Source organism: Aptenodytes patagonicus, chromosome 9 (assembly GCF_965638725.1).
Source record: "Aptenodytes patagonicus chromosome 9, bAptPat1.pri.cur, whole genome shotgun sequence".
Classification (NCBI taxonomy): Eukaryota; Metazoa; Chordata; class Aves; order Sphenisciformes; family Spheniscidae; genus Aptenodytes; species Aptenodytes patagonicus.
Genome location: NC_134957.1, coordinates 17229372 through 17245151, shown reverse-complemented (window position 1 = coordinate 17245151; position 15780 = coordinate 17229372). Strand labels below are relative to the sequence as shown.

Sequence of the window (15780 nt, the reverse complement as noted above, 5' to 3'; positions counted from 1 at the left end):
CTGGGGGGGAGTGAGCGAGTGGCTGGGTGGGGCTGAGTTGTCAGCTGGGGTTAAACCAGAATAATTTTCTAAAATAAAAAAACTCCAACAAACAACAATCCCCCATTCAGTATATATTTTTAATGTAAAAGTTTTGTTACTCCATCAGTGTGACTTTGCAAGCTCATCCCAATCTTCCAGTTACTTCCTGCCAGCCATCGCAGAGCAATTCTTCTGCAGCTGGAATACAGGAGATGTTGCTGCAGCCAACCAATGAAGTTAATTGAGAATATTATGTTCCTTCCAGGAATTGTGCCTTGGCATATGGCTTGACTGAACATCTTCAATCATTGAAGGTTAACCTCACATTTTTTAGTAAACCAAATATGTTAGGGGGTGGGGGACAGCACGGCCAAGGGGTGAAGAGAGGACAAGCAGCTGGGAGAGCTGGCTTCTCGCGGGTGCTCTGCCACTGCTGTGAAGTAATGCATCAGCTGCTTTGTGCCGTGGGTCCTTCATCTGCAGCGGGGACAGCCCTATCCTCAGGGCTGGACGGGGCAGGAGGGATGTCTGGGACAAACCTGGAAGTAGCGTATAGGCAGTGAACAGACAGGTTCTGTATGGGCAGAAGGGAACAGCCTTAGCTAAAGTCAGGTATTTCTTAAGCCATGGGGAAGTTCTAGGTGCAAAGATGAGCTTGTGACACATCCCTTCTTGTAAGTACTCATCACTGTGCTGGGTGCCCGTGCCCAGGCGCTGGCAGCGGGGCTGCAGGCTCCCCTCTGAGGAGAGCTGAGGGGCTGCCCTGTGCCGGACATGGCCGGTTCCGGCCGGTTCCAGCGGCCCCACCGCAGGGCACAGCTGAGCCCCTCAGCGGGGCTGGTGCCGCAGGGAAGTGTATTTAAGGAAGGGCAAAACGCCGCTGGTCAGCGAGGGATGAGGGGAAAAGTGTGAGAAACAGCCCCGCGACACCGAGGGCCGGGCAGGAGGAGGGAGGAGGCGCTCCAGGCCCCGAGCTGAGACTCCCCTGCGGCTGTGGAGAGACCAGGGGAGCAGGTTTTCCTGAGAGGAACTGCAGCCACGGAGGGCCCACGCTGGAGCAGGGGATGGTTTCATGTAGATCAATGCGGACTGTAACACAACCTGCTAGCTTGATTTCTTTGTAATCCATATGTAGAGCTGCTTGAATATAAGCTCTGTAGAAATGCCCCATCCTTAACTGCATTTTATGCAATTTGGGTGGTTGTATAGCTCAGGTAGGTGAAGTACAGGTGGCATGCATATGTCATCACATGCTTCTTCCTATGTGTATTTTGTTCGTAGAGCTTCCTGGGAAGCCATAACTCAGACATTTGCTGGTAAGTATAATTACATTGCCAGGGATACACTATGCACAACCTCTCTCTTGCGCTTCCTTTTTTTTCTTTTCTTTTGGCAATCTAGGCTTTATCTAGTTGTGATCCGTGGCATTTTAATGACAGGGTTGAAAATGAACAAGTTCTTAAAAATCTCAATAATAGAAAAAAGAAAAAAAAAAGTTCTGCCTTGGGGAAAAACACCTGAAGTTTGGGAATGTTTCTCCCTTATCTTCATTTTCCTTTGATTTCAGGCATCTTTTGTAGGATGAACATGTGGAGCAAAATTATTACCTTGCTGGAGGAGAGAATAATTTTTACAGAGAAATTCTTATTTACCTGGTTCAGATTAAAGTCAGATCTCTATTTCCATGAGGCAGTGCATTCAGATTTATCGTTCAGAATAAGGGGAAAAAAAGTAACATCCCACCCTATGGTTGGCAAATTTGCAGTGAGGACCCCATTGCAAGCTGGTGGTTTACATCTCATATAACTTGAAATAAAGGAGTCATTCAAACATTCATAATCAATACAATTACTTCTACTTTACATGAATTAAGTAATTTGTATGGCATTACTGTTTGGGGCATTTGTATCCCTATTCAGAGCACTTCAGTATTTCAGCCCCACTGATGGTAAAGGCAGGTGCATGCCAGTTACCCACAAAACCAAGGCAAAGCTCTATGGGGAAACTCTTTTATGTCCATCTAGATTTGAATTTGTAGTCCCTTTCCAATTACTGTGCTAATTGTTTAAGAGATTGCTAGACTAAAAAAGTTTTTAATCACTAATCTGTTTTTGAAAGGAACTTATGGGCTCAAAACCTGAACTACATACTTCTTAAATTAATTTTCTTCATGAATACTTCTCTCTCAATACAGATTTGTGAGTCAGAACACCCTACTGTGCTTGTTTCTTTGTCTTTTCTTCAAACACCTGGCCTATTATTCTCCTTTTTTTTTCCCCCCAACAAAATTGCTCTTTCTTTGTAGGCAAGGTTCTGATGATATTATGTCACTGGAAATACGGAAATTTACCCAACATCCTATGTTATCAGAACTGAACTTGGGGTAGAGAACAAACTGAACAAACCTGACAATTTAGGCAAATGTGAGCACTCCAATAGAAATATTTGTGAACATTTCTTGAAAAGATACCAATATGCTCCAGAATCTTCCAACAAAACACCTCAAAAAATTGTGACATGGAGGGTAATGTCAAGTGGTTTAATTTGGAGATTGAGGTTTTTTTTCACAGTGGGCTAGTGGCTGTAGAAAGTGAATGGGGGTGGTGGTGTATTCAGATCTTCGGTGCTGCTTTGAAAATTCTCCCCTACATTTTTGCTTTCAGGAAAACCAGACAAACTCAATAAACAACCAGGGCTCCAAGCCTGCTGCAGTTGAAACCTATGCCAGGAAACCATCTTGATGTCACCCAGAGAAGAATTAGGCTGCAACCCTTCTTTATTCAGAAGAGAGGCATAAGGTCAAGTCCTGCAGTTTTAATCTAGATCAGTGCAGGCTTTGCCTAAATTAGGACTAAAGAATTTAGTGCATAAGGCAAGATAAAGTGTCAGGAAATAATTGCAACGTTCAGTGTGAGAAACTCTCTGTAAAATGGCTGGCCTGTTTAGAATGTGGGATGCTGCTCTCCTCATTGCCCTGAGAAAAGCTAGGAAAGTAAATGTCCCTGCTTGGTTCGTGGTAAGAGTGTTAACCCATGTGTAGCTATGAAACTAGGCTGAAGGTTTTTCAGTTAAATGCTCCCCAACATTTTTAAAAATGTAACTATGTCCACAATAGCTTGTAATTAAGCCTCTTTATTTAAATTTAAATTTAAAATAGACTGAGTAAGTAAACCTTCCCTTGGTGTGATACCTCATTGTAAGATAGTAATAATTAACGTGAAAAGCTTGTTGAGTTTTGGTTACAGATGCATTCTGATTCCTAAGCTGATTTCAAGTGTTGTCCTGCATATTTATTTTCATAATATCATTAGCTCTCACAGCTGGCTTTTCAATTCACATGAAAGAATGGAAATTTCTTGGAAGGACTCATTAAAGCAGAAAAAAATAAATTAGCTTAAAGAAAACGTCTCTGCATCTCTAAAACCAGATGAAACATCAGTAAGCTGTATTCTCTACCTGTACCCACTGGGAAATGCTAATGATTGCAGACACCATCTTCTGCCCAGATGGCACAGGAATGGCAGCTCCTATTTAATCAGTAATGTAGCAAAATAGGCAATGTACTTACCTTTGCAATTCTGTCATATATCAAATAGGACACAGTAGCTTGAAGCCACAGAGCCGTGCATAAATATACACCAAAATGGAGACTGTCCCTACCTCAGTGTGACAATGTCAGGAGAAACAGAGACCACAGCTTGCGGTGGCAGGGGAGTGGTACCAAGCAGGTGCTTGGCTGTGGTTTCAGTAAGAGAGGAGGGTGTCTTGGAGGAAGGGTGCCCTCTTCTAAGGAGGACTAGGAAAGAGCAACACCAAATCAATCTGGCAAGGGTGTAGGAGCCAACCCTGCTGTTCACCCCTACAGTTCCCAGAGTGGTGTTAAAGTGGCTGTCCGTGCTGGGTTGAGGTAGCAGCTCCTAGCTCTGGCATGAGCTATAGTGCAAATGAGTGAAGTTACTTGACTCTGTGTGTTAATTGCTGTCCCTGAAATGATTTCTGTCCATAGTTATTGGAAAAACTTTGATAGGTGAAAGTTATCTCTGATGTAACTGCTGAAGTCAAGGGAATTTTAGCTTGTGAATTTGACCTCCCCCCGAGTGAGATCTCTGTGGCCCTGTGGTCAACGATGAAGATTTTGGCAATAACATAGGACCTACTATTTCATGCAGTGTATTAAAATAGCCTTCAGCAGTTATTTTTCACATGCTGCTTCTAGTGAATTTGTCTAGGAATATAATTTGGCAAAAATACCTAGGTTTTATTTTTATTGCAGAGTTCTTTTCTGAATGGCTCATGGCAAATGCATGTTTCTGCTACTTTAAATGAAACAGTGACAGTCTCCTTTCCTGCAGAACCTCCTTGCATTGCAAGAAAGAGGCAGTGATGGCAAGGAAAGATGCGACAGAAGCTTGTACAGAATAGAACATGAGTTGTGTAATGATGGTTTTCAAGCCATTAACCTACTTAAAAGGTTAATTTGGAACAAACTCAGTGCTTGAGTGGATACTGTGTTGTGCTGCCAGTTGGCAGTCTGGGCTATTAGAGTGGATTGGTGGAAGCAAATAGCTGTTGTGGTAGAAACACACTCAAACTTTGTATGAGAGGTCCTGGTTACATCACTTCCCAAGTCTCCTGCTGCTTGTCCCACAGTGCAGGCCTAGCGTAACTTGGGTAGAAAGCTTACTTTTCCTCACAGTAAAATACCACCACCTTCTCCTACCTGTGCTAACAATGAGGTCTATGAACCCAGAAATACTTCCAGTCCTGTTGTAGGTTATTACTCAAGAGCAGTCAAAGCTTTTAGTATTTCAGAGGAAATGGAAAACTGATCTGCCTGACCCAGCAAACTGCCTTCTCTGCCATGTACCCAAGTACAAGCTCAGAGGAGTCTACAGAAGCAGCAGTTAGGTATCTGAAGCGCTGCACTGAAAACTCTAGCCTTGAAAACATCTGTGTAGTCTTAAGAGTAGTCCCAGAGTTGCCTTGAGAAAGAAGTTCGAAAATATACAAAATCTTTCCAGTGTGAATTTAAGTGCTTGAGAATAGTCTTGAGGAACCAGGCAGCATCAGTGGAAGAGTTCAATGTTGTCCCATCAACCCACAGAAACAGAGCGTGCTTGGACCGCCGCTACAGATGTGGGAAAGGTAATCTTCATGTGTGGTCAGCTGTTGGCCTTTCTTTTGTAATTGCTAAGCAACAATTAACACTTGTATAACGCTATCATTTGCACAGTGTCACGTTTGTTTAATCGGTCCTCACAACAGCCCTGTGAGGTAGGCGAGTAAGCTGCAAAAGGAGGATACTACTTACCCTCACTTTACACTAAAGCATCAGACCTACAGATGAGACAGCTGTTCTCAGTCCCACTTCCTGGATGGGGAAATTCAGCACAAACTTTAAAATGACCTGTCTTGAGGCCAGAAAGGGAGTCCAGGATTTTGATGAACTGTAAGGCCTCTGTTTTCACTCATTCCAACATCAGTCCAAGGAAGAATTTAACACTTCACATTTAGTTTTCACTTAAATTCTGAATCTACTCAAGGCATGAAATGTCTGGAAATGTACAAGTGATCTGTTAACTTACTGGTCTGGTAAGGCGTGCCAGTAATCACGCTGGAAGTATACAGCAACCTCGTATTTACAGCTATGAGCTACTTACTGATATGTCTATACATACAGAGAACTACACACAATTTACTGCACATTGATAACCTACTTTCACAGGATACAGTTTTCATATACAAAGGTTAAACTTTTTTAATTATTAAAACATTGCCACCCTGACCATAAAGCAAACTTTTTTTTTTTTTTTTTTTTAGTTTGAAACAAGGTACTCTTTATACAAACCTAGTTCTGAATCAAAAGCCTATACTGAAAATAGTCCCCACCTCATTCTTGCCAAGTCTGTCTAAAATGCGAGATTTCACTGGCATTTGCACTTCAACATGAAGCATGGTCTCAAAGTTAATAACTGTGTACTGATTCTTACGTGTCAAGTACTGCATGTAAGAGTTCCTCCTGAGAAGTGAGCTAAGAATTGCTTAGAAAACGAAAGTTATTCCTACAAAGAATTTTGAACCTTTGGACTAGCATCTGGTGAGTTTGGGGATTTCAAAGCTTCAGATTCATGTTAGCCTGAATTACAAAGATGAGAGAGTTCCTGCTTCTATTTCTGTAGTGTCAGAAATGATACAAGCCAATTTACTGCCCAATTTCATGTTGCAATGAAGGAAACCAATTTTTAGTGGGGTTATTTCCTTTCAGTCCATTACTGAAGACGGAGGAACTACAGCTCTGTGTGTGTGTGTGTGTTTTCTTTCTTTTTTTAAATGTGTCTCTCTAACGGGAGCTACTTATTGCAGAAGGCATTCACTTTCCCCTCCGTGGCTGTAGTCTGTGGGAGAGCTCCTAACAAAGTTCTTTGTTAGTGTTTGTAAGACTGGAGATGAGGTTTAATTGAGGGATTTGTGCTGAATGTTCTTTCGCTTTGAGTCTTAGTGCCGCAATGCTTGACGTTTTCCTTTCAACTGCTGCTGGATCAGTGAAGGCAGTAAGAGCAGGGTCTGATGGGGGTCCAGGAGCTTTCATTAGTACTGAAGCTGTTGTCATGAGAGGATTTAAAGCATTGAGAAACCTGTATTTGAAAGAAGTCAATATTATCCAAATTAAGAATTGTTTTGGAGAACAAGTACTTACTGAGTTGCAGCTTCCCCCACCCAAAGTATTAGAAAAAATGTGCCAAAATTTCCGATTTATTCCAAATGTACATTTTGTTTTCCAGAATGTATTTTAGCTTTATTTTGCAGTAAGTGTCTTGCCCTTAAAAAAAAGCCAAAAACCCCCACCCCAAACAAAAACCCAAACACTTCTAACTAAAATAAGCAAGAGATGATCAGATATGGCATGCAGATGCCTAGAACAGCAACCATTTGCTTAACCCCTTTCTTAATATTTTGCTTAAGTCCTTTCTAAACAAACCTTGGATGCTGTAGATCAGCCTGTTCTGTGAAAGCAATAAACCACCTCATAAAAAGACCAATTTATGTGGCTGTTTATGCAGCCAATTTGTTCACACAAGTTTATTCCATGTGAAAAGCAGCATTTGTCTGTCTGTTGATGTGGAACTACGACACAGGCTGTAAGTTCAGCAAAGGGAGAGCGCTACCTTCTTTTTCTTACATATCTATCTACACACCTATTGTATGTATATACACACACACAAACACACTCTACACACATGCTTTTTTCCTATCTTATGGGGTGCACTAGAGCAGCAGCAGCATTTTGCTGATAAATTTCAGGTTGCCGGGCAAGAAAGCCCAGACAGCAGGTTCAGCTGAAATGAATTGCTGGAGTTCTAGGTGTCTGACTACAGAGAAAGAAAAGGAGGCTAGCTGTGGGCTTGTTCTATGTGTTGAGAGCACATCACCTGCCAAGGGAACAGGACTGGCTTTTAGTAGGACATGGAAGACTCGGGAAGATCTCTCTCTCTCTCTCTCTCAATCTCTCTCTCTAGAGCTGTGTCACTCTTGCATACGTAGCCAGGCTCCTGGTCTCCTGAGAAGAAATGTCTAATACCTTTATTCTGCCAAATCACCTGCTGCAGTCAGTAGGTGATTTGGCAGTCACCATGTCTGCCTGCAGTCACATCTTTACGGTGTATAATCTGTGTCAGTCTGTGAGATAAGGATGGAGCTGGAGCCACCTAGATTACAGCAGTCTATGTTGAGACTAGAGTTCAATGAGACCAAAATTTCGCTAAGTATGCACAATTGTTCTTCAAAGAGCAATTACATGTTAAGTTTTTACTAGCATGACTTAAAACTAAATCTTGCTATTCCTAATCAAGTGATCCTACACAGGAACTAACCCCATTTTAGTAAGTTTATTTATCCATGGGAACACATTTATTGAGAACATGTGAGTATCAAACTAATAAAAATGCAGCATTTTTTAACAGTTTTGAGATTTAGAAAAAAATTTAATTCTATACCTTCCAAAATGTGGATTTAAAATAGGATTTCTGAAGAGAGAAGTCCAGGTAAGGCTGCTGAGGCCAAATGGCCCTAAGGTTGAAGGACTAAAGGCTGGAGACATGGATGGCACAGCCAATGTTGAAAGAGGCATTGACCTCCACGTGTGATCTAGGAGGGGAGAATGACTCAGTGGAACATCCAAAAACAGACCAAGTGGGTGCGTTAAGGAGATTCCTGGAACGGTCTCCAGAATTTCATTTTTTTCACGTTTCCTCCACTTTGCCCTTCTGTTTTGGAACCAGACCTTCAATAAGAAATTATAAAGGCATTAGCTGAACTTACTCTGCAGTTTGTCTTACCAGCTACTACTGCATGCAGTGATACAGGCGGCAAAATATTTACTGTTAAACCAAAACCCACTTATTTAATATTAAAGGTCCATTCATAAATGCCTTAGTGTGTTTATTAAGAAATAAATCAGTTATAAATATTGTAAATTTGACTACTCTAGCTCTGACTGAATAGTCCCATATGTTTTAAAGCCATTGTAATAGATAAACCTATCACCTGAGGACTCATGATCCATTATTAAAAATGATCATTCTTCCTTTCATAAGCTATGTATTGAAAATTAAATTTCAAAGCCACTCGAGAGGTGGCTATTTCTGTACAGATACCTCAGGAAGCAACTTAATCATGACTGTAAGAGTAACTAGGCCAAATAGATGGTGTGTGCTTTTTATCTTGATAGCTGGACCATACATTTTTATACAGAGGATTCAAAATAAAGTGAGAAGCTTTTGTTACCTACCATGAATGCAAACAGCATATAGTTACATGAAAGCGATTAACTGAATTGCAGTGAAAGCCAATACTGAACTAGAAAAATCTAGCGAGCAGTATTAGAACAGGGTATCAAGCTGTTCCTAAAGGGGCTTTAGCTAGTATTGGTTTTATGTAGTAAGCTGTTGAGTATATTGCCTCTTCAAGCCTGAGTAGTCATTGTTTTAGCCCGTTAAACATCTTTTAAAGACTTTAGTCAATCGAATTTACAGATCAGAAAACTGACTCTTCACACTGTTATTCTTTAGCATTCACTGAGCAGAACCTTTCAGACCCAGGATGGTAGCAGAGAATAGAGTGAAGAGCACGAACTCTAAAACAAGGGAGAGAGGACCTAAAACAAGGATATTTAAAAATGGATGCTGCCAAGGTTGAACACTCAACATCCGAATGTACTCAGCTGCTCAGGTCTTCTAGCCCCCTCTGCAGTGGAGGCCATTGAAGGTGGATTCTGAACTGGATCTGGATTTGGAAAAAAGGCATTAGCTGTGGCCCATAATCTCATTCAGCAGTCTTGTATATAACTACTGTTGAAATTCAGTGAGCTGCTTGCAAGCATGTTCTATGTATAATACTTGAATGCACTAATCAGGATTCAGTATTTCGTAGAGAGTGGTAACACAAGGAACAAGAGTCGTCGGAAAGTCCAACTTCTGTCCTGTACACAATTATGACTTTCTGAAATTTATTTCTGAATTAGGACAAAGGTAAACTTCAAATATGAAGGTCTTTTACCATGCGATGTAGACAAATTCTTAATAAGAATCTAGCAAAGCCACTAAACCAAACTAAAATCATAAAATTAATTGCAAAAATTCAAGCCTCAAAAAAATTACAACAGATGCTAAAAATAGTTATTCCTTTGGTATTAGTATTTCTGAAATAGTAAAATTCTATAGAAATCTGTATTATGACAAAATCTTTGGATGTATAAATTTTATGGATGCATGATTTTTTTTAATAGTTGCTTTTTGTATCTGCAATTATATTTCAGTCAAAAAATGTTTTCAAAGAGTTTTAAATTTCTATTGCGTAACACCTAAAAATCAGGTTTTGGGGGTTCCCAGCTTCACTGCTTGCTTTTATCTCAGACATGCCATATAACCATTTCCAGTGATGTGACTTACCTTCAGGTGCTTAAATAATATAAAGCGTGCTTGGAAGGAAAGCCCTCCACACACCAGGGTGCTGATACCCAAACCAGAAGACTGTAGCATGCCACAGCCTTGCTGTCCTGAGTTTGATGTTGTTCCTATATATGTCAGTAACAATTTACTCTTTCAAAGCACTCACTACAGGGTTCTCGGGAGCCAGCTGAAGAATTACTACTCTAGTCCTTTCATTGCATATATTATCTTTACACGGGGAAGTTGCTGTCCTCCTGGAGGAGGATTCATACCCCTCAGGTTACGTAGGTAACGCAGAATTGTCTCACTGTACAGGCAGTCAGCAGAGGGAGGTGCCCTTAGAAGAGTCAGAACATCAAAGTTTTGAAGTTGGTACTTAAAATTCTTGAGTGCTCTGACTCATTCTTTGGCCATTTCTTCAGCAACCACAGGCTTTAAATGATCAGATGTCTTACAAATGAGTATCCGAACCGGTGAAACACCAGACAGCTATGCCTGCATGACAGTGAGGACTAGACGCTTGGTCTGTATTAGTCCAAGACAGGGGTCTGGTAAGAAAAATGAACTCAATGGGATCAGATGACTTTAAATTGCTGTTAACCAGTAATCCCAAATGTTTCTAAGTGGAGCTTAGCCGAGATCTCACAGGAGAAGACCACCAACTCAAAGGTGTTAGTGTTTTCTAGGAAAATAAAATCCAATTAAAAAGGCAGTGAACTGTCTTACACTGCAGATATGCAGATAAAGCCTTTCCTAAAAAGGATAAAACAAATGCTGCAAAGGTCTTAATTTCCTTACTAAATCTTAGCATCGTTCTTCAACCTGTTCTTCATAAAGAAGCCTAACATGAAATGAGATGTCTGCTTTTCCGCTTTCTCTGTCCTAAAGCGAATCCATTTGATCACTCAGACATGCACTTTGACTGCAAAATAACTTTTTTTAATGTTACAGGTGATTTTGGGTTTACAACCAAACTTAGTCATCTCTCAGATTTTGTATTTATCAAACTGGAAGGAAATACCAGCATAGATATCTAACAATTATCTTTAGAAAAAAGCTGGCCTGCAGTTCCTTGCTGGTACAAACTCATCAATGCAAATGACAAAAGGAGCAAAGGCATGCCTCATACCTTACACTGACATGACAAACAGCTTTCAAAATTTAGTGTGTACATTATAGTCATTAACATTCAGATTAGTCATCTTGAACCTTTTGTTAAGCAGTTTCCCTCTGCTTCCAATAAAAGGCTTAACTTGTCCATACTCTATTTTCAGACGCATTTGAAGTGCCAAACTAAACATAACAGAAACTGCTATACCAGTCTTAAGATTTTTATGGTATGACTGTAATATCAGTGGTAAAATACTTTGGAAAAAAACCTCAAGTTTGTTAAAACTCAAAGATGAGTTTTAAACCATCAAGTCCGAATTGTATGCTAAATATTACCCAGATTATTTTTGTAATTACTAGCACCACACATATCTGACAAAAGAGATTTAGGTCTTTTAAAAAGAAAAAGGTGAGCGTGTAAAATCTGATAGCTTTCTTGCTGTAATTTTCTTTAAAAATGTTTCCTATTTAATTCATGTAATAGGTAACGATGATAAAAAGACACATAGATGTGACTAACTGTATTGTGTTTCTGCTGGAGCTGAATACAGGTTCGTAATCAGAAAATATGACAAGGATGCTTAGATCAGTTATATTTGTAAGCTAATGTTTTAACACTGATGCAGTTTATGGCACTGAAATACCCAAGTAATGTTTCACTCCTCACATTAAGAAAATAAAATATTCCTTTAACTTTTTCTAATTTTCCTCCCATCCTAACTATGAATTATGAGAAGCGGAATAGCAACAACAGATGTGAATGCTGTTGAAGAGCATCCCAACATGGCTTCAGATTATGAAAAGGTTTTGCAGACTCTCAGACTACCCCTTTCCCAAGGTAAGGAAGAACACAAAGATTCTTGCTGCCATCTCCCTTCTTCTATGTGAGCAAATAATGGGGGTTGGGTGAGGGGGATCTCTCTGAAGTGATGCTGAAATGAGAATATGTTCATAGGCAATTTTTTTTTCTTATTTGTTCATTTTCATGTAAGACTCAAAATACAAGAGTGAGGGACAGGGTAGTGGCTGGTACTCGTTTCAGCTGGTTGACGGAGGGTTCTCCCCAGAGAAGCAGACCTCAATTTGAAAACACACCGAGGTGAAGAAATGGTCTGATTGCATTTGGTAAGATTAGTTTCCTGGGTTTACACCTGAGTAAATAAAAAGATACTACTTTTCATGTCAGCTGGTTTAGCCAGGTACCATGGGAGAGGTATGGAAGTCTTCATTTCACACAGGACACCATACAGAACAACTGTGAGCACGGGCGTATGAGGCAAGTACTTGGGAATTAAGATAGCTTGTTAAGTACGGTACATCACCATCTACATAATAGCTGTTCCTATGCATCCTCTTTCCTCCAGGCTAAGTTGTCCCCCATCTACCACAGGACAAGGACACATACACAGGCAGAGGCACTGTGCACTGGAAGTTCACCCTAAGCAAACTGTGCTGACTGCGTGCTCATGCCCAGGAGACTTGTGTTAAGACCTCACAAGGAGTAAGGAGGTACAAGGAACAGCTCTCTGCTGTTCCTTCCATCCACTGGGGATACATCAACTCTGCTATTTCTCTTGTTAATTCCTTTTTGACTCCATCAAACCTAAACATTTCCACTTCTTTCAGATGAGTCATTAGGAGAAGAGTTCCTCTTTGCCATCTACTATTGCACCATTCCTTCACAGGTCAAATGGACTACGGAGCGAGTACCCCACAAAGTGAATGTGACAGTAACAGGTAAGTTAACAGCTTCCCACCCGTGTCCTTTCCACTGGTAGATGCCATGTGTAACTGACAGATATCGGGGTAGCTCAGTGACTAGAGGTTTTAGTGATTGGTGGTGGTGGGGAGAGGGGAAGGCACATAATTTCCTCCAAGTCCACAAAAGAGAGATGAAAAGTGCATCTAGGTATTCTCAGATGTGTCAATTATGAAGTACCATTCATACTTCTAAGGCCTTTTCTGAAGATGGTGCATATCAAAATAAAAAGCTAAAAAACTTACAGCTTTACAGATGTTAGCTAGTGTGAACCATCGCAGATCCAGTGACTGAAGTAATGACAACGTATACAAACAAGGATCTGGCATCAACAGTGACAGAGCTATGCAGGACTAAGTAGGGCTGTCGCACCGAGCAGCTGCACCAGCTCTCAGTCTTTCCCACGTGTGCACGTACCCAGAGCTGTGCTGGAACAGTAGTTCAGTCAGTATCCGATATACAGCACGAGCCAAATTTAGTACAATTTTCATTTTAAGCTTAAAAATACTCTGAAAGCCTTCACACCTTTTGAAACAACCTTTTTTTTTTTTAAAGCTAATGTTTCTGTATAAAAAGGGATTTCTAGCTTATACAAGAGATGAACCAAACAAAACTGCTTCTTGAGAGGTATTGTTAAGTACGAGTGCTTAGAGTCAGGAAAAGCTGCTAGGGTCATTCGTAGTTTAAGAAAACTGCAGGCTATGAGGTGATTAGGGTCTGTTTCTGCATGCTGAAGTTCTACGGGCGTTGCTATCATTACAGCCCAGCTAGGCCATAAAATTCTCCTGGACAATGCCTGTCACATGAATGTCTAATTTATTTGTTTTAAACAGTCATTTAGAAGGGTGACTGTTTTACTGAGCTAAGTTAGAGCAAGAAAAGGGTGTAAGCTTCTCTGAAGCCTAGGTAAATAACAGGATGCCCCACAGAACCCCTCATTTGCTGTAAACCAACTGATCTTTTTTCCTACTGTTTTTATAATCTCAAAACTCGGGAGACAGCACATGCCTTTAGACCCATGAAGACGGCAGCAAATGTGAGTGCGAAGTGCAATCTGGGAACGTTTCGAAGACGCTGTTTGTTTTCCCGTCGCTGAGGTAACTTGCCAATTTCTCCGTCCTTTAAGAACTAACTGAAACGGACGGCACCCCCGACCTCCTGCGGCCCCCCTCCGCCATTAACTTCTCGCCCGGCTGAGGAAGGGGGGATAAAGCGTTATTTTTAATAGCTGCTTTCAGCCCTCGTGGGGTGGCTTTGAAACCCGGCCCCCAGCCCCCGGGGAGGCCGGGTCCCTCGGCACTAGCGGCTCCGCGGACGAGACAGCCCAGCGGCCCGCGCCGCGCCCCGGCACTCACCTGCACGCGGGCTTCCGTCAGGTCCAGGCGCACGGCCAGCTCCTCTCTGCGGGGGCAGCACACCGTTAGCCGCCGCGCTGCCTGAGCGGCGCCCGCGGCCCCGGCCCGGCCCTCCGCCCGCCCGCCCGGGAAGGCCGCCCCCTCCCGCCGGCGGCCGCTACCTGGTGAACACGTCGGGGTAGTGGGACTTGCGGAAGGCGCGCTCCAGCTCCTCCAGCTGGAAGGTGCTGAACGTGGTGCGGTACCGCCGCTGCTTCCTCTTCAGCGGACCCGGCGCCTCGCCGCCCGCTGCCGCCGCGCCGGGCGGGCGCCCCCCCCGCCCCGCCGCCGCCGCCGCCGCCGGCTCCTCCGCGGGGGCGCGCGCTCGGCCGGGCCGCGGCGGCGCCGCGCGCTCCTCGCCTGAGGGGAGAGAAGCGGGGAGTTACCGGGGCGAGCGGGGAGCGCCCCGTCGCCCGGCCGCCAGCCCCACCGCCCCTCACCGTGCCGCCCCGCGGCGGGGCCCCGGCCCAGGATGCTGTCGATGAAGTAGGAGGTGAGGAGGTGCAGAGCCGGCGGGGCGGCGGAGGTCGCGCTCTGCATAGCGGCGGGCTGGCGGCGGGCAGGGCCCCCGCGCCGCGCCGGGTTTTATTGGCGCGGGCAGCGCCCGGCTCCGCGCCCCGGCATTAGCATTTCATTAACGCGCTGGCGTCAAGGCCGGGGGTGGGACGCGCCGGGCCCCGCTCGCCGCGCAGGGGCCGGGCCCGCGGCGGCCTCCCCCCGGGCGGGCGGAGAGCAGCCCGGTCGGGGTTGCCCCATCGCGAGGCCGCCCCACGGCCGGGCCCTACCCTTGGGCCGAAACGGCCCGCCGCCCGCTCACCCCCGCTCCCGGCAGGCGGGCCGGCGATAACTTTTTAAAGCCTCCTTCGAAGGCGCGGGCTTGGAGCGGCTGCGCTGAAGTTGTACCGCTGCCCGCCGGGATGCGGGAGAGCCTCGCCCGGCCCGGCCCGCCGAGGGCTGCCGCTGCTGGGTCGGGGCTCGCGTTCACCCCCTGCGCTGCTGCTGGGAAGAAGGGAACAAGACGGGACAGCACCCGCCTGAGCTCACGGGGTGCGAGGGGGAGCTCGCTCGCTTACACAGGAGGAGAAGGGTCACTAGGGTTTGGCGCTCTGTTGCTTCTGCTGAACTTGCTGAATTCAGCTTTTAAAGACTGACCTTGCAAAGTGCCGTGTGCCGACAAGTGCAGGGAAAATGTACAAAACTATGCAAGATTGAGCCTTTTTTTCGGGAGATCTTTAATTCCAATCCTGCTAGAATTCTGTTGTTGGTGCTGTTATAGCAATGATTCCTCAACAGGTTTGGAAACTATTTTCTATGCAGACTTCCAGCAGTTCTGTGATCGTGCTATGGTGTACTGCTAGAGACTGATATAAATTAGATGACAAAATGACTTGATCCTGAGATCTGGGGGGAATGAGAATAAAATACCAGTTTCTAGAGAGTCTTACAGAGAATGCAGCAGAAAAGGGCTTAAAAAAAATAAAATCCAAAAACCAGTGGCTGAAAGCTGAAGCCAGACAAATTTAGATTAGAAATGAGGCATAGATTTAAA

The 15780-nt window shown here is 43.7% G+C and overlaps 1 protein-coding gene across 1 annotated transcript; it reads right to left on the bottom strand.

The window, feature by feature from the left end:
• Positions 1-5251: 5251 nt before the first annotated feature.
• On the bottom strand, positions 5252-14771 carry ESX1 (ESX homeobox 1). The gene is made up of 5 exons (XM_076347615.1): positions 14672-14771; positions 14354-14591; positions 14193-14238; positions 8016-8302; positions 5252-6656 (listed from the first exon to the last, which is right to left on the bottom strand). The coding sequence occupies exons 1-5, from the start codon at positions 14769-14771 to the stop codon at positions 6431-6433; spliced, it is 897 nt and encodes a 298-aa protein (XP_076203730.1). The 3' UTR covers positions 5252-6430.
• Between the last annotated feature and the right edge of the window lie 1009 nt (positions 14772-15780).